The sequence below is a fragment of the Bubalus bubalis genome, chromosome 4 (genome assembly GCF_019923935.1).
Source record: "Bubalus bubalis isolate 160015118507 breed Murrah chromosome 4, NDDB_SH_1, whole genome shotgun sequence".
Lineage (NCBI taxonomy): Eukaryota > Metazoa > Chordata > Mammalia > Artiodactyla > Bovidae > Bubalus > Bubalus bubalis.
The window spans coordinates 20048046-20067029 of NC_059160.1; the positions used below are offsets into that span (position 1 = coordinate 20048046).

The following is an 18984-nucleotide window of genomic DNA, read 5'->3' on the forward strand; positions in this document are numbered from 1 at the left end:
TGAGTTGGCTCTTTGTATCAGATGGCACTGTGGCAGCCCAATATTCATATATTTGGAGTCCCTGAACACTACGTGTGTGCATAGGGGCAGGGAGAGGGGAAGAGAGATAGAGGTGGAGTGGAGGCAGGGGTGTTTGGGGAGGCAGGGCAGAAAAAGTATTTGAAAAGGTAATGCCAAGCAACTTAAAAATTTTCAAACTTGATGGAAAAGAATAAAGATTTCCTCACAAACAGACCTTTGCTACAGGAAATGATAAAAGTCCTTTAAGAAAAATAAAAATATCACATGATGTAATATGGATCTTAAAAAAAAAACAAAAAAAGGATGAAGAGCACCCAAAATGTTTACTCCATGTATAAATATTTAAGATATTTTTGCTTATTGTTTAGATGTCATTAAAAGATGATTTACTATTTAAGCAAAAATGATAACAGATATAAAAATAAAATGTATGGCAATGTTAATGTGAAGGCTGGGAGAAAAGACATGGAAGAATACTATTTTAAGGTTCCATTCCTAGATGATTCCTATACATGAAGATGTATAATATCTCTTCAACTGCATGCGTGCATGCTGAATTGCTTGTCTTGTCTGATTCTTTGAGACCTGTAGCTGGCGAGGCTCCTCTGTCCATGGGATTTCCCAGGCAAGATTACTGGAGTGGGTTGCCATTTCCTCCTCCTGGGGATCTTCCCAATCCAGGGATCCAACTTACTATCTCCTGCGTTTCCTGGCATTGGCAGAAGATTCTTTTACCACTGAGAAACCTGGAAGCCCCATCACTTCAAAGTAGATTGCAGTAAGTCACAATCGATGTATAAATCTTGAAACAACTACTAAAATAACAACAACAAAAAAAGAGTAATGTTAATAAGCCACCAGGAAGATAAAACAGGATAGTAAGCAATATTTCAGTTCAGCCCACTTCAGTTGCTCAGTTGTGTCCAACTCTTTGTGACCCCAGGGACTGCAGCATGCAGGCCTCCCTCTCCATCACCAACTCCCAGAGTTTACCCAAACCCATGTCCATCAAGTTGGTGATGCCATCCAACCATTTCATCCTCTGTCATCCCCTTCTCCTCCTGCCCTCAATCTTACCCAGCATCATGGTCTTTTCAAATGAGTCAACTCTCTTCATATCAGGTGGCCAAAGTATTGGAGTTTCAGCTTCAACATCAGTCTTTCCAATGATCTTTTCAGGACTGATCTTCTTTAGGCTGGACTGGTTGGATCTCCTTGCAGTCCAAGGGACTCTCACGAGTCTTCTCCAACACCACAGTTCAAAAGCATCAATTCTTCGGTGCTCAGCTTTCTTCACAGTCCAACTCTCACATCCATACATGACCACAGGGAAAACCATAGCCTTGACTAGATGGACCTTTGTTGGCAAAGTAATGTCTCTGCTTTTTAATATGCTATCTAGGTTGGTCATAACTTTCCTTCCAAGGAGTAAGTGTCTTTTAGTTTCATGCCTGCAGTCACCATCTGCAGTGATTTTGGAGCCCCCCAAATAAAGTCAGCCACTGTTTCCACTGTTTCCCCATCTATTTCCCATGAAGGGATGGGACCGGATGCTATGATCTTAGTTTTCTAAATGTTGAGCTTTAACAACTTTTTCACTTTCCTCTTTCACTTTCATCAAGAGGCTCTTTAGTTCTTCTTCACTTTCTGCCATAACAATGGTGTCATCTGCATATCTGAGGTTATTGATATTTCTCCCGGCAATCTTGATTCCAACTTGTGATTCCTCCAGGGTTTCTCATGATGCACTCTGCATATAAGTTAAATAAGCAGGGTGACAATATACAGCCTTGTCATAATCCTTTTCCTATTTGGAACCAGTCTTTTGTTCCATGTCCAGTTCTAACTGTTGCTTCCTGACCTGCATATAGATATCTCAAGAGGCAGGTCACATGGTCTGGTATTCCCATCTCTTTCAGAATTTTCTACAGTTTATTGTAATCCACACAGTCAAAGGCTTTGGCATAGTCAATAAAGAAGAAATAGATGTTTTTCTGGAACTTTCTCACTTTTCTGATGATCCAGCCGATGTTGGCAATTTGATCTCTGGTTCCTCTACCTTTTGTAAAACCAGCTTGAACATTTCGAAGTTCACAGTTCACATATTGCTGAAGCCTGGCTTGGAGAATTTGAGCAGTACTTTGCTAGCGTGTGAGATGAGTGCAATTGTGTGGTAGTTTGAGCATTCTTTGGCATTGCCTTTCTTTGGGATTGAAATGAAAACTGACCTTTTCCAGTCCTGTGGCCACTGCTGAGTTTTCCAAATTTGCTAACATAACTACTGCAGCACTTTCACAGCATCATCTGCACTAGCTTTGTTCTTAGTGATGCTTCCTAAGGCCCACTTGACGTTGCATTCCAGGCTGTCTGGCTCTAGGGGACTAATCACAGCATCATAATTATCTGAGTCGTGAAGATCGTTTTTGTACAGTTCTGTGTATTCTTGCCACCTCTTCCTAACATCTGGCAAGAATACACAGAAGAACTGTACAAAAATGATCTTCACGACCCAGATAATCATGATTGTGTGATCACTGACCTAGAGCCAGACATCCTGGAATGTGAAGTCAAGTGGGCCTTAGAAAGCATCACTACAAACAAAGCTAGTGGAGGTAATAGAATTCCAGTTGAGCTATTTCAAATCCTGAAAGATGATGCTGTGAAAATGCTGCACTCAATATGCCAGCAAATTTGGAAAACTCAGCAGTGGCCACAGGACTGGAAAAGGTCAGTTTTCATTCCAATCCCAAAGAAAGGCAATGCCAAAGAATGCTCAAACTACTGCACAATTGCACTCATCTCACACGCTAGCAAAGTAATGCTCAAAATTCTCCAAGCCAGGCTTCAGCAATATGTGAACCGTGAACTGCCTGATGTTCAAGCTGGTTTTAGAAAAGGCAGAGGAACCAGAGATCAAATTGCCAACATCCGCTGGATCATCAAAAAAGCAAGAGAGTTCCAGAAAAACATCTATTTCTGCTTTATTGACTATGCCAAAGCCTTTGACTGTGTGGATCACAATAAACTGAAGAAAATTCTGAAAGAGATGGGAATACCAGATCACCTGATCTGCCTCTTGAGAAATTTGTATGCAGGTCAGGAAGCAACAGTTAGAACTGGACATGGAACAACAGACTGGTTCCAAATAGGAAAAGGAGTACGTCAAGGCTGTATATTGTCACCCTGTTTATTTAACTTATATTCAGAGTACATCATGAGAAACGCTGGACTGGAAGAAACACAAGCAGAATCAAGATTGCTGGGAGAAATATCAATAACCTCAGATATGCAGATGACACCACCCTTATGGCAGAAAGTGAAGAGGAATTAAAAAGCCTCTTGATGAAGGTGAAAGTGGAGAGTGAAAAAGTTGACTTAAAGCTCAACATTCAGAAAACGAAGATCATTGCATCCGGTCCCATCACCTCATGGGAAATAGATGGGGAAACAGTGGAAACAGTGTCAGACTTTATTTTTGGGGGCTCCAAAATCACTGCAGATGGTGACTGCAGCCATGAAATTAAAAGACACTTACTCCTTGGAAGGAAAGTTATCACCAACCTAGATAGCATATTCAAAAGCAGAGACATTACTTTGCCAACAAAGGTCCGTCTAGTCAAGGCTATGGTTTTTCCTGTGGTGATGTATGGATGCGAGAGTTGGACTGTGAAGAAGGCTGAGCGCCGAAGAATTGATGCTTTTGAACTGTGGTGTTGGAGAAGACTCTTGAGAGTCCCTTGGACTGCAAGGAGATCCAACCAGTTCATTCTGAAGGAGATCAGCCCTGGGATTTCTTTGGAAGGAATCATGCCAAAGCTGAAACTCCAGTACTTTGGCCACCTCATTCGAAGAGTTGACTCATTGGAAAAGACTCTGATGCTGGGAGGGGTTGTTGGCAGGAGGAGAAGGGGACGACAGAGTATGAGATGGCTGGATGGCATCACTGACTCGATGGACGTGAGTCTGAGTGAACTCCGGGAGCTGGTGATGGACGGGGAGGCCTGGCGTGCTGCGATTCATGGGGTCGCAAAGAATCGGACACGACCGAGCAACTGATCTGATCTGATCTGATACCATTTCTGTCCTTTATTGAGCTCATCTTTGCATGAAATGTTCCCTTGGTATCTCTAATTTTCTTGAAGAGATCTCTAGTCTTTCCCATTCTATTATTTTCCTCTATTTCTTTGCACTGATCACTGAAGAAGGCTTTCTGATCTCTCCTTGCTATTCTTTGGAACTGTGCATTCAGATGCTTATATCTTTCCTTTTCTCCTTTGCTTTTGGCTTCTCTTCTTTTCACAGCTATTTGTAAGGCCTCCTTAGATAGTCAGTTTGCTTTTTTGCATTTCTTTTTCTTGGAGATGGTCTTGATCCCTGTCTCCTGTACAATGTCATGAACCTCCATCCATAATTCATCAGGGACTCTGTCTATCAAATCTAGTCCCTTAAATCTATTTCTCACTTCCACTGTATAATCATAAAGGATTTCATTTAGGTCATACCTGAATGGTCTAGTAGTTTTCCCCACTTTCTTCAATTTAAGTCTGAATTTGGCAATAAGGAGCTCATGATCTGAGCCACAGTCAGCTCCCAGTCTTGTTTTTGTTGACTGTATAGAGCTTCTCCATCTTTGGCTGCAAAGAATATAATCAATCTGATTTTGGTGTTGGCCATCTGGTGACGTCTATGTGTAGAGTCTTCTCTTGTGTTGTTGGAAGAGGGTGTTTGCTATGACCAGTGTGTTCTCTTGGCAAAATGCTATTAGCCTTTGCCCTGCTTCATTCTGTACTCCAAGGCCAAATTTGCCTGTTACTCCAGGTGTTACTTGACTTCCTACTTTTGCATTCCAGTCCCCTATAATGAAAAGGACATCTTTTTTGGGGTGTTAGTTTTAAAAGGTCTTCTAGGTCTTCATAGAACCTTTCAGCTTCAGCTTCTTCAGCATTACTGGTCAGGGCATAGACTTGGACTACCGTAATATTGAATGCTTTGCCTTGGAAACGAACAGAGATCATTCTGTCGTTTTTGAGATTGCATCCAAGTACTGCATTTTGGATCCTTTTGTTGACTATAATGGCTACTCCATTTCTTCTAAGGGATTCTCACCCACAGTAGTAGATATAATGGTCATCTGAGTCAAATTCACCCATTCCAGTCCATTTTAGTTCATTGATTCCTAGAATGTTGACGTTTACTCTTGCCATCTCCTGTTTGACTACTTCCAATTTGCCTTGATTCATGGACCTAACATTCCAGGTTCCTATGCAATCTTGCTCTTTACAGCATCGGACCTTGCTTCTATCACCAGTCACATCCACGACTAGGTGTTGTTTTTGCTTTGGCTCCATCCCTTCATTATTTCTGGAGCAATATTTAATTAACATCAAAGTAGACAAGGAAAGCGAGAAAGGCAACAAAGATGAGTTGAAAAAAGTGAAGGTGATATCAAGATGATAGACTTAAATCTAATTGCATCAATGTCACAATAAATGTAATCATTTAAACACACAAACACAGGCAGAAGTTGTCAAAGTATATAAAATAGCAAGACTCAACTCTCTGTCACCTGAAAGAAACACACTGTAAATACAAAGACAAAAAATGATTAAAAGTAAAAGAATAGGGACTTTTCTGGTGGTAGAGTGGATCAGAATCTGCCTGCCAATACAGGGGACACAGGTTGGATCCCTGGTCCAGGAAGACCCATATGCCATGGAGCAGCTAAGTCCATGTGCCACAACTACTGAGCCCATATGCTACAACTACTAAAGCTTATGTTGTGCAGTAAGAGACGTCACTGCAATGAGAAGCCCAGGCACCACAAAGAGGAGTAGCCTCTGCTTGCTGCAGCTAGTGAAAGCCCACACGCAGCAGTGACAATTCAGTGCAACCAAAAATAAATTACAAAGTCAAAGAATGGAAAAAGATGCACAAGGTTTACATTAATCATAGAAAAATAGAACTTCCTGTATTCATTTCATTCAAATAGATTTCAAAGCAAACATTATAGAGCCAAACTGATTTTTTTTTTTAAAGGTGGGGGGAGGCACAAGTAAACAATGTCAGGAATGAGAGAGGTAGCATCACTACCAACTCTAGAAATATTAAAATAATAAGAAAATATAAAGAAAAATGTTAGGCCAAAAACAGAAAAAAAAAATAGAAACTTAGATGAAATGGACAAATTCCTTGAAAGACAGAGCCACCAAAGCTCATTCAAGAATAAATAATTTGAATAGCACTGCATCTATTAAAGAAAGGGACTGTTTAACTTTAAGTAGTTAAAAATCTTATAAAACAAAGAAAAATTTTTGCCCAGATGACTTTAATGGTAAGTTGCTTCAAACACTAAATAAACAAATAGTACCAATTTTACATAAAATCTTTCCAAAAATTGACATGAAGGAGTACTTCTCTGAAACCTAAACCTGACAAAGCCATTACACGAAAAAAAATTACATATCAGTATCCTTCATAAACATAATTGCAGAAATCCTAAGCCAAACTTTAGTGGATCTAAAATTTGGTGATATATTAAAGTGATAATTTTAACCCCAAGAATAATTTTAATCCCAAGAATCCAAAGATGGCTTAGCCTTCTCTAATTATACAGTGTAATTTACCTTGTTAGAAAAAAAAGAAAACTATATAATCGTATCAATAGATGCAGGAAAAATATTAGACAAATCAATGTGTTAGTCTCTCAGTCATGTCCAACTCTTTGTGATTCCTTGGACTGTAGCCCACTAGGCTTCTCTGTCCATGGAATTCTCCAGGCAAGAATTCTAGAGTAGGTTGCCATTTTCTTCTCAAGACAAATCAATACCCATTCCTAATAAAACCTCTCAGTATTATAGGAATAAAAGGAAAATTCCTCAAACTGGTTAATTCATTTGTGAAAAATACACAGCACCATATTTAATAGTATAACATTGAATGACTTATTCCCAAAATCAAGAACAAAATAAAGATATGTACTTGAACCATTCTTATTCAATATTTTACTAGAGATTCTAGTCCATGAAATAAGGCAAGGAAAAGAAAAAGAAATCATCCAGAAAGGAAAAAATTAAAAGTATTTTTTTTTCAAATAACATGATTATATATATAGAAAATCCAATGAAATACACACAGGAAAAAACTTACTAGAAGAAATAAGTGAGTTTATCAAGGTTTCAGGGTATAATATTAATATAAAACTTTATTATAATTCTACATACTAGCAGAAGACTTTGAAAATAAGAACTACAAATGATAACAATACCATCTATAGTAGCATAAAAAATGTGAAATACATGATGATAATCTAACAACATCTACACAAAGAACATTAAAAAGCATTGCTTAAAGAAAATAAGGAATACATAAATAGAGCAATACATCTTTTTCATGAGTTGAACAAGTCAATATTTTTAAGAATTCAATTTTCCCTAAATTTATGTATGGATTCAGTGCAATTCAAAATTTCAAGTTTTTTTAGAAATGGACAAGCCAATTTAAGACAGAAATACAAAAGCATAGATTAACCAAACAACTCTAAAAAGGAACAACAAGGAATAACTACCACGTGATTTCAAGATATATTAAAGAACCATAGAATTCAAAATATCATGATGATGTTGTAAGCCAAAAATAATAAATAAATAAATGGAAAGGAATATAAAGTCCAGAAATAGACCCAGGCATGTATGGATAATTGTTGACAAAAGTGCAAAGGCAATGTAGTGAAGGAAGAATAGTCTTTTCAGCAAATGTTGCGAAAACAATTGAATACCCACAAGCAAAAAACAAACAAAAAACTTCCACACATCCATATGTCACTTAAAAATTAACCTAAAATAAGTTCTAGATTTCCATGTAAAATCTGAAACTCTACAATGTCTAGAAGAAAGCATAGGACAAAAATGAGAAAAATGCTGTGACCTTGAGTTAGGCAACAAGTTCTTAGAAACAATGGAAACAGGAAAATTGACTTCTCTGAAGTCCGACAGGGGAGGACTTGGAACAAGTTAGGGAAAAATATACAGAGGGAGTTACAACTTTTGCTATCAATGTGCCAGGCAGCTGGGCCAGTGTCTGCTAAGGAGCTCTGCACTCAACCAGTAGCAGGCAGTTCCCGGGGCTCTAATGGTTTACATCTAAGTGATGAAGTATAGCTTAAATTCCAGAAGAGAATTCAAAGGTCTCCTTCTTTTCCTCCAGATCCTTCAAATTCACTGTGCTGTCAATAGATTCGCCTTCTTTTGACATATACTGAATGCAGTTAAAATGCAGTTTTCAGCAAAAACAGTTCCCCTTTGAATATATGCACAGGTCCCTGAAGGATACATATGGGAAACAGCTCCCTGAATTCTAAACCTGCAGGCAGGGAGAAAAAAAAAGAAAGAAAAATTAAACTTACTGCTACGTTGTCTTAAAGCTTCAAGTCAGTAATAAATGTGAGCAGGAAAAGGTAAGAGAAGATCCGAATGGGTAAATGGGTAAGTCCCTGTGTGCAGGAAAAGGTAAGAGAAGATCCGAATGGGTAAATGGGTAAGTCCCTGTGTGAGAGAGTTGGAGAGAGAGATTCAGAAATTGCCCAGGCTTCTTTTCAGCAAGAAGAGGACACTGCATGGAATGTGGCAGTAACTTCACTAGTAGGTTCAGTGAAGAATAAGAAACTTACGGACTTCCCTGGTTGTTCAGTGGATAAGAATCTGCCTGCCAATGCAGGGGACACGGGTTCAATCCCTGGTCTGGAAAGATCCCATATGCCTTGGAACAACTAAGCCCATATGCCACAGCTACTGAGCCTGTGCTCTACAGCCCAAGAGCCACAACTACTGAAGCCCGTCCCCCTAAAACCCATGCTTGGCAACAAGAGAAGCCACTGCAGTGAGAAGCCCACACATCACATTGGGGAGCAGCCCATTCTCGTGGCAACTAGGGAAAGCCTACGCAAAGCAACAAAGACCAGGTGCAGTCAAAAATAAAAATAAATAAATAAACAAAACTAAAAAAGAGCAACAAACTTACAAGTGGGGCGTCAAAGGAGTGCCATCTTCCCAAAGCCACGAGTAGTTGGGTTTCCTCATTGACAACCCCATCCAGAAGGGGAAACTGGAATGGGCAATTGTTTGCTGGATGAATTCCTGTGGGGAGTAACATTTCTGTGTTGATGAATGAGTGGATGTGGACTTTTTAGATTAGAGTCACAAAACTAAAGAACTCAAAGAGAACTTTGACATCCTCTCCATGGCTTTACAGCGATGTTTAGTGGAGCCTAGAAATACTTAGTAACCTGTCCATCCAAGCTCACGCACATATCCAGTGGCCACCACAAGGCTAGAAATCATGTACGAGTTCTGATTCTTAAGCAAGCACTCCTCTACTGAGGGTCTAAACCTGATCTACTTACCTATGACCCAATATTCCAGCCTGACACACATCCCACACATCTGTTGAACACTCACCAGTTCATCTGTGCTATTAATCTTCAGCAAGTGGGCATCCAAAGACAAGCAGTTCTCCTGGCTTTTTTCCCAATTAAAAGGGCCAGAGGAAAATTGGTAACAGTTTTCTTCATGCCAGAGCCAGTCTTGGGGACAAGGACCTAGGAAATATAGTATATCTAATCAGTGAGTTATACCTGAGAAAAGATATTAATATTTCTACAATTCTTAACTCAGTTCACCTCTCAGGACTCCCACATGCATACCATCTCTTCTTAGTCAGAATTACACCCATACTTTGCAAATCCCTAAATAGCCTAAAGTCTTTATTTCTCCATTTTTTTTTTTTTTTTTGGAGAAAAAGAAATGCATTCTGATTTTAGAAAACTAAATTAAAAAGCGAGGCTATTAAAAAGCAAGGCTTGAGCTGGGATGTAATATTAGAAACATCTATTTTTTAAAAATTATGTTTGGAACTATGGAAATGAGAGTTAGGGGATGAATATTTAGTAGCTATTCTGTTACTAAAAGATGTGCTTATATATTTTAAAACTTCATCTCTTTGAATAACAAATTTAGGCTTAGATCCTGTAACTCTTACTTCTGAACAGGTAGCCCTATGAAGCTTTTGAGTACTTGAATCATGGCTCATCTGCAATGAGATTTGCAGTATGTATAAAATACACCTAATTTTGAAAACTTAGCATGAAAAAAAGAATGTAAAATAATGCATGAATAATATTTATACTGATTAGTGTTGCAATAATATTTCAAGTATATTGGATGAAATAAAATACGTCACTAAAATAAATTTCATCTCTTTAATTTTTCATGTGGCTCCTATTGGGGTGGCCAAAAAGGTTGTTCAAGTTTTTTCTGTAATATTTTATAGAATAATAGAAGCTTTAACATTGCATGTGTGGTATACCCTGTATTTTCTTTTGGACAGAGCTGCTTTAGGGAGAACAGTATATGGAGGCAAAGTGGGCATCTCCATTTCAACAAGATTTCAGTAGGTAGAGAGTTTTCAGCAGCAAAATTCCCAGGAAGTCCAAAAACCTTGGGGCTTAGGCAACAGGCAAAAACGTGACGGTGTCTGTGTGTCTGTGTGTGTTAGTCGCTCAGTCATGTCTGACTCTTTGTGACCGCGTGGGCTGTAGCTTGCCAGGCTCGTCTGTCCATGGGATTTCTTAAGCAAGAATACTAGAGTAGGCTGCCATGTCCTTCTCCAGGGGAACTTCCCGACCCAGGGATTGAACCCAGGTCTCCTGCATTGCAAGCAGACTCTTTACTGTCTGGGCCACCAGGGAAACCTGTCTATGTGTTTACAGATATTTTAAACACTCCCCAATTCCTTCTTTTCCGTTCCCTCTTCCTCTCACTTCCCCTCACCTTTTTCTCCCTCTCATCCTTCCCCTTTCTTCCTTTCTTCATTACCATCATCACCATCTCTCCTGTGTGTTAGTAATACTTGAAACCTCTCTACTAGGGAACAAAGCCCTTTGTGCTACGCTGTGACCAAAAATATAAAACTCAAATCCTTGAGAAAGGCAACATTTCAATTTCACTTTATGGCATAAAATCATAAGATAATTTTGTAAGAACAGGCTTTATCAGAGAGGTCAAAATAGAAGGCAGTGAACTACAAAAGGAGAAATTGAATGAAAGAGGACATACAGAACACCAGGCTGAAAGCAAAGAATGCAAGATTCTTCTCAATTTGCATAGCCCTGTCTTACTATGTTGAAGGAAAGAGAATATTGGCTTTCTTGAACTAAAAGAAAAGTCTAGGTAGGTTTTCCAAGTCATGAAAAAGTGAAAAAGATGAATCTCATAATGTATTCAAACCACCTGTATTTCTTAAATCATTTTTTATTTAACAAACCCAAAAACTGCTAGATGCCATTAATGGTTGGCAGTAATTTTTATGTATTGGCTCATTTAATCCTCATAACAACAGTATGTATAAATTCATTCATTTTCTTCTTTTGAAAGACAGAGAAAATGAGAATTTGAACTTAGGCAGTCTAAATCCAGCATCTGTGTGTTTTATCAGTATATCCCATGCGTGTGTGCTCAGTCATTTCAGTAGTGTCTGACGCTTTGTGACCCGCCAGGCTCCTCTGTCCATGGGATTCTCCAAGGCAGGAATACAGAAGTGGGTTGCCATATCCTCCTCCAGGGGATCTTCCCAACCCAGGGATTGAACTGTGGCTCCAGCTACTCCTGCATTGCAGGTGAATTATTTACGCACTGAGCCACCTGGGAAGCCCCCATTATATCACATTACCTCTCAAGCTCCTGAGTTTGAATGAATTGAGGAAATACTTCTTGGTGCCCATCAAGACATATTGATACAGTGTTTTGAGGTAAATCTGGAACTTGCCACTTTTAACAAGCTACTTGGGTGACAATTATGTACACTAAAAGTTGAGAACCACCACTAATTCCAGTGCTAAAATATCTGTTACTTGGAAGGCACTGCATCTTTCTAGCTGGCTGACCTCAAGCAAACTACATATGCAAATTTCTCAGCATCTCACCCTTTTCATACTTTTATGGAGAATCACAGACTTGTCAGTAAGAAAGATAAAACTTATCTCAAACTTGAGAAAACTGGCATATTTTTCTGCATAGTGTTTTATTGTTGCTTTTGAGAATCTTTTCAAAGCTGCTTGATGAAAGGCATGTCTGCCAGCAGAAGACACATCATCTAGTATTTTTGATTAGTTGTCTAAACTTGGCACCTCTGGAAGATGGTTCTGAACAGTCCTGACATAGTTTTAATCCCATACGACTGATAAAAACAAGACTGGTTTATGGCCCCACCTGTGAAATAAACTATTTTTGATATGTAGCTATGTCTGCTTATATAAACATCCCTGTCCTTGATATATTAGGTTCCTTCCTCTAAGCCTTATTTGATTTGGTTTTATTTCCTCAGCTGTTCTTTCCTTAAAGAGATTCAATATACAATTGACACTTGCTTAAAAAAACCAGCTTGTCTAAAAATCTCTGCTTATTTTGGAAATTTAAATAACCCTGGCTGGAAGAAGCACAAGCTGGAATCAAGATTGCCGGGAGAAATATCAATAACCTCAGATATGCAGACGACACCACCCTTATGACAGAAAGTGAAGAGGAACTAAAAAGCCTCTTGATGAAAGTGAAAGCGGAGAGTGAAAAAGTTGGCTTAAAGCTCAACATTCAGAAAACTAAGATCATGGCATCTGGTCCCATCACTTCATAGGAAATAGATGGGGAAACAGTGGAAACAGTGTCAGACTTTATTTTTGAGGACTCCAAAATCACTGCAGATGGTGATTGCAGCCATGAAATTAAAAGACACTTGCTCCTTGGAAGGAAAGTTATGACCAACCTAGATAGCATATTCAAAAGCAGAGACATTACTTTGCCAACAAAGGCCCATCTAGTCAAGGCTATGGTTTTTCCAGTGGTCATGTATGGATGTGAGAGTTGGACTGTGAAGAAAACTGAGCACTGAAGAATTGATGCTTTTGAACTGTGGTGTTGGAGAAGCCTCTTGAGAGTCCCTTGGACTGCAAGGAGATCCAACCAGTCCATCCTAAAGATCAGTCCTGGGTGTTCATTGGAAGGACTGATGTTGAAGCTGAAACTCCAATGCTTTGGCCACCTCATGTGAAGAGTTGACTCATTAGAAAAGACCCTAATGCTGGGAAGGATTGGGGGCAGGAGGAGAAGGGGACGACAGAGAATGAGATTGCTGGATGGCATCACTGACTCGATGAACATGAGTTTGGGGGGACTCTGGGAGTTGGTGATGGACAGGGAGGCCTAGCGTGCTGGGATTCATGGGGTCACAAAGAGTCGGACATGACTGAGTGACTGAACTGAACTGAACTGTACATACTGAGGACCTCCCAGGTAGCGCAGTGGTAAAGAATCCGCCTGCCAATGCAGGAGACGTGGGTTTAATTCCTGGGTTGGTAAGATCTCCTGGAGTAGGAAATGGCTACCCACACCAGTGTTCTTGCCTGGAGAAATATATGGACAGAGGACCTTGGTGGGTTATAGCCCATAGGGTCGCAAAGAGTCGGGCATAACTGAGCACATGCATACTGAAGGTATTTGTAAACTGCAAAAGTTTATACGAACCTACTTATCATTAAACTTACCTCGGTTTCAACTTTTTGATCTATAAAATAAATGCATGGGTATCTGTAAACTCTTACTATGTAATCTTTAGTCAACAAAATTACATGGTTGAGACCATGAGCTATACAAGCAAGAAGCTGGAGAAATCTGTTTATTATTGGCAGTTAGGTGCTAATGTCCAGAATAAGATTCTCAGGCACCCCACCAAGAAAGCAAGGTACTACCAAAAGTGACTCCATTTCACACTTTCTAATGCTCCCTATGAATAAAACACATACCCGATTTAATTATACACTGTTGAAAAGCTAAATAGTATGTACAGATCACTTCTGTAATATTGTCAGAGTTCACATTATCTTCTCCTTGTTACAGATGCTACTATTTCTACCACCTCCTAGATTCTGAGTTCACTTCGTTGAACTGAGATCAATCAGTTTTTCTCATATGCACTGACTTCCTGGGTCCCTCACATTTTTGTCTAATTTGAAGTATCTACTTAACACTCACAAGCCAGCTCACCTCTGTTGACTCAACTTATGTTGATGTAGTTGTATACTTTAAGAAACAGTCCCATAGAATAAAGCTAATGAAGAGGTGGGAATCCCCAGGACAAAGGAGACCACTTGGGAAAAGAAATCAGTGATTACGATACATTGGAATGGAAAGAGATGAGAATCTGTACAAAGAAGTGGGAGGATTCTGCCAGAAAAATCTCAAAACTAAAATCTTAAAAAGAAAGAGAAGGCTCTTATGAGGAAGGAAAGCTTAAACCCACCAGAAAGTGTGGTTGATTGAATCAGATACTCTTAAGAATTTGACATGTGATAGAGTGAGGATGACTTGGAATAAGGGCTTTCTTGGTGGCTCAGAGGGTAAAGCTTCTGCCTGCAATGCAGGAGACCTGGGTTTGATTCCTGGGTCTGGAAGATCCCCTGGAGAAGGAAATGGCAACTTTCCTTTTCCAGTACTCTTGCCTGGAAAATTCCATGGACGGAGGAGCCCAGTGGGCTACAGTCTATGGGATCACAAAAAGTCGGACACGACTGAGCAACTTCACTCTCCAGAGCTAGGATGACAAAAATAGAGGACCTCTAATGTAGAACCTGATGAATGAAAAATGATACATACATCTCTACACCAATATTGTCCTTAGGACATTTCAAAAGAAAGGTTAGATTTACAGATAAGCTTCTATTGTCTCTCTGGACCCCCCTCTCCCTCATACCTGAATAGTTTGCTGCCTCTTTCAGAACTTCTTGGAGATTCAGGTTCTGGCGATGAAGTTCCATTAGTTTCTTGGATTTCTCATCCAGCTTGTGGGCAAGGGTTTCTATCATTTCTTTGAGTTCCTTCTGTGACTCCCGGGCAGATTTTTCTGATCGGCGCTGGGCTGAAATCTGTCCCTCCAGGATATCTTCCTGGTGAGTAATATTTGCTTGCTGTTGCTTTAGGAGATCAGACACCTGTGATACTAAATTAGAACTAAATTTAGATTCCAATTCCAATTCCCAATAAAAAAAATTCCTCCACTGGATTTTGAGGAAATCAAAGAACAGAATCAAGCCATCTGTTTTGACAACAAAGCAACCCAACTTTACTCAAATTATGGATTTGGAAGTTATTTGATATTTCTGCAATATATATACATATATATATATTAATGTTGAAAAATGTCTCAGATACTTGTGATAAAAAACAAACAAACAGGAATTTACTTGTTACTGGGAGTTACACACAAGTTAAAAGAAATTACAGATTAAGTCATTCATCAGTGGCATAAGTAAAATGTAGATAATATAAAATAGGCAGACACCAATCATACTCAGTGACTATTAGTAGCACTTGTCATTAATGATTTACTCTACTGTGTCTTAATTCTGTGTCTTAATTGCCCTCTCTCCACCCTTCCACACTTCCTGATTTTACATAAAAACTGTGACACTCACCCTGTTTTTGAGAAACTCTCCCATGGGACTATTTTAAGCTGCTTTCACAAGAATATGAAAACAATTTTTCAATTTTAGCTTTTTTTTTTTTTTCTTTGTCTTTAGAAAGAGTGGAGATGAAAGGAAGGTTGTGAAATCAAGCAGGCAACAAATGTTAAGGGTCCAATGTCTCAATTCTATAAGTTTGGTGGTTCAGTACAAAGTAGACCCTTTGGCTTGAAACCCATACTTGACCCTGTTAAAAAGTGGTCAGCTTTCTTATCCATTCATCTGCTGATGGACATCTAGGTTGCTTCCATGTCCCGGCTATTGTAAACAGTGCTGCGATGGAGGGAGGAGGGAGGAGGGTTCAGGATGGGGAACACATGTATACCTGTAGCAGATTCATTTTGATATAGGGCAAAACCAATACAATATTGTAAAGTTAAATTAAAAAAAAAAAAAAAGTGGTCAGAACCTCAAAGGAAGACTCTTCCAATGGCCACCAATGAGTCAAGGGCTCTTCTCCCACATCATTAGGAAAGGATTTACAGGTCCAAAGTGTTTATAGATTGAAAAAATAAGTGGTTTTTGACCTTAAACACCAAATGAGGAACAAATTAGCACTTCAAAGGCCTTCATAACTTGGATTCTAGAGAGCCAAAATAGCTCAAAGCTATAACCTAAATACATAGGTGGATTAGATGTATGATCATCGCCATTTTTTTCCCTTTTTCGTCACTTTCACCTTTTCATTTCTTTTCCTCTTGACATCCCCTCTTTCCTAAATGGCCATATTGTAAATCCGAAGCCTGTTTTATTTTAAATATTGTATTTATTAAGACTGTGTTTCTGAGTTAACTTTAAATTGGTATTTAATCATTTGTATTAAAACTCAATGTGAACTAAATGAAGTGTCTTTTTATGGGTCCCTCGGGTGATCTTATGGGTTAGTAACTTCAAATTATTTCCTTCCTCATTATTCTGGGATTTAAATGGACTCTATCCATGAAGTTACGGAAACAAAATCAAACAATTACCTAATATCCGTAATCTTCATCCATGCCTCAGTCTATTTGAGGGAAGAACACAATAAACTCATTCATCTTCCCATTCACTCTTAAAAATAGTCTGCCTCAAATGTATCTAAATCAAGGTGGCTTATAGTTACTATGAAACCAACTAATAAATCCTGTTTATAAGCCCTCATTTTTTCTTTCTCCCTTCTTTCCCTGCTTCAGCACTTACATTGCAGTATCAACAATATAACAGTCACCAGTAATCCCAGACAAAGGACCCCTAGAGTCACAGCAGCAGGGTACCACCTCCAAGAGGAAACAAAACGAAGACCTAGAGTGATTCAGAAAGACAAAAATGATGGAGGTAAGTGGTCAAACAATTCTTTGGATCCAGCCTGTACCTGGCACTTTGCACTACTTACTTCTAGTCTTTCCAATGACTCTGCAAATAATTCAATATGCACATTTACAGGCAAAAAATATGAGCAGTTAAAAACTTTAAGTAATTTACCCGTGGTCACACAACTGATGAAATATAGAAGCTGGGATTCAATATCAGATATTTGACTCCAAGGATCTGATTCTAGTTAAGTTCATTTTTTTTTTTTTCTTTTTTCTTTTTGGCCTTGCCACTCTAAACTTCCCTGCCCAGGGACCAAAGTCATGCCCATGACATTGGAAGCATGGAATCCTAACCACTGGATCACCTGGGAATTCTCCAAGTATCTGATTCTAAAGCATATACTTTGTCTCAAGAAACTCTCAGTGCAGCTTGCTTGGATCAACTTCCTCCACAAGGCAGAGAGTCTGATATTTTCAGTATAGACCATGTGTATGTATAATTTTATGCTATTTAGTTTTTATTTCATTAAAAATAAATACATCTTGGACCTGGGGTTATTGACCAAATAAAAAATATAAATGAAACTCTTTATTCACTCAATTCATATTAATATCACATCCTACACTCATACTAGCTATAGCACTCTTGCTATGAGAAAAAAATTCCCCATTATTATAAAAGCAAATCAGGTAGCTCACAAGCATATGAATATCTTATTATGAAGTCCATCACCAAAAAAGCACAGATACTACTGGTTCAGAAAGAAAACATTTCAAATAAAGGATTTGGACTCCTCACCTTGTAAGATAAACAAATAAGGCACTGAAAATGTTAACTCTATGTGCAAATAAGGAAACTGACAATTCAGTGCGTTGCCTAAGATCACACAGATGTTAAGATCCAAACAGAGATCTTTAATCCAATTGCGAGTAGCTACATGGCTTGGACCATCACATCACAAAAGCTCCAGTGTGAATGTATAATGATTCAAATCAATCAGTGATCAAATATTACTATTTTCACTGAGTTCTCAAGTGTCAAATGCACTCTACAGATGAATCAAACCAAATAGAAGTTTTGACAGAAAGGAATATGGTTCATTCACTGATTCAAGAGTGATTAAGCTGCTACAATTTGTCTGGCAAGTTGGCAGAAAGGAAGCTGAAGATAATTATGTGTCTTGCAAATAATTGCTCAATCCTAGCATTAGGAGAAAATATCTGGGTAAATCTTTCAATCGACATTTCCCTCTGGTCAATATTCCTCCCATATTATAGCTCAGTCTTAACTCTACCACTTTATAGCCATATAAAACTGGGTAATTTAGTTAATCCTCCTGGTCACCAGTTAGTCCTCTGTAAAAGGGAGATGATAGTAGTCCCAACCTCAAGGTGTAAAGCTTTAATGCATATAAAGTGAATATCATAGAAACTAGCCTATAGCAAATGATCAATAAGAGTTGGTTATCATCACCCTCTACTACATCATCATTCATACCAAGTTGGCTTATCATCATCTTCTTTAATAACCATTATATCTGACTTGTTTTCCATTTAAGTAAATGTTATTAACTCTAATATTTTCTCACACCCAGGCATTGTAGTTTTCTACTCCTATATTTAGTTAGTTTACATGTCTAAATTAACTCTGTCCTTGTATTCATTTACCCACCTCTAGTACCTTTTGCTGTCTTACCATTTGGCTTCTGATCAAGTTGATCTTTCATACCCTTGTGGTCATCAACAGTCATTTTCAAATGTATTCCAAGAACGAGAGAGTGAAGCTGTTGAGGACTTCTACAAAGTAAAAGTTTGTGAGTTCCTGCTGGAGTGTTTAAATAACTACTGATATCTGGGGGAATGACTCAATCATTGGTAGGAGGAAGGAGCAGATTTGCTTCATATTGGGAAGTTGGCTGACGCAAATTCTTGAGATATGTCTATTGCAGGAAGGGAAAGCGGTGAATCTGATAGTGTTTCAGGATATTTCACCAATTTATGAAAGGGAAAATTGTATTTTCCATGAGCCTTAGAGGAGTGGATTTTTACCCATGCTTCAGATAAGAAAACTGAAATTAAAAAGGCTAAGTCCCACAAAATTTGTAGAAG

At 38.7% G+C, this 18984-nt stretch overlaps 1 protein-coding gene across 3 annotated transcripts; it reads right to left on the reverse strand.

Moving 5' to 3' along the window:
* Positions 1–7204: 7204 nt before the first annotated feature.
* On the reverse strand, positions 7205–18724 carry OLR1 (oxidized low density lipoprotein receptor 1). 3 transcript variants are annotated; one of them, XM_006059794.3, is made up of 6 exons: positions 18572–18724; positions 16763–16864; positions 14815–15060; positions 9474–9613; positions 9037–9152; positions 7205–8379 (listed from the first exon to the last, which is right to left on the reverse strand). In XM_006059794.3, exons 1-6 carry the CDS (start codon positions 18624–18626, stop codon positions 8235–8237), a joined length of 804 nt encoding a protein of 267 aa, XP_006059856.1. In that variant the 5' UTR covers positions 18627–18724; the 3' UTR covers positions 7205–8234. The 3 variants fall into 3 exon arrangements, with proteins under 3 accessions (XP_006059856.1, XP_006059855.1, XP_025139000.1); XM_006059793.3 differs by having other exon boundaries at positions 18548–18695; XM_025283215.2 differs by lacking the exon at positions 16763–16864 and having other exon boundaries at positions 18572–18689.
* Between the last annotated feature and the right edge of the window lie 260 nt (positions 18725–18984).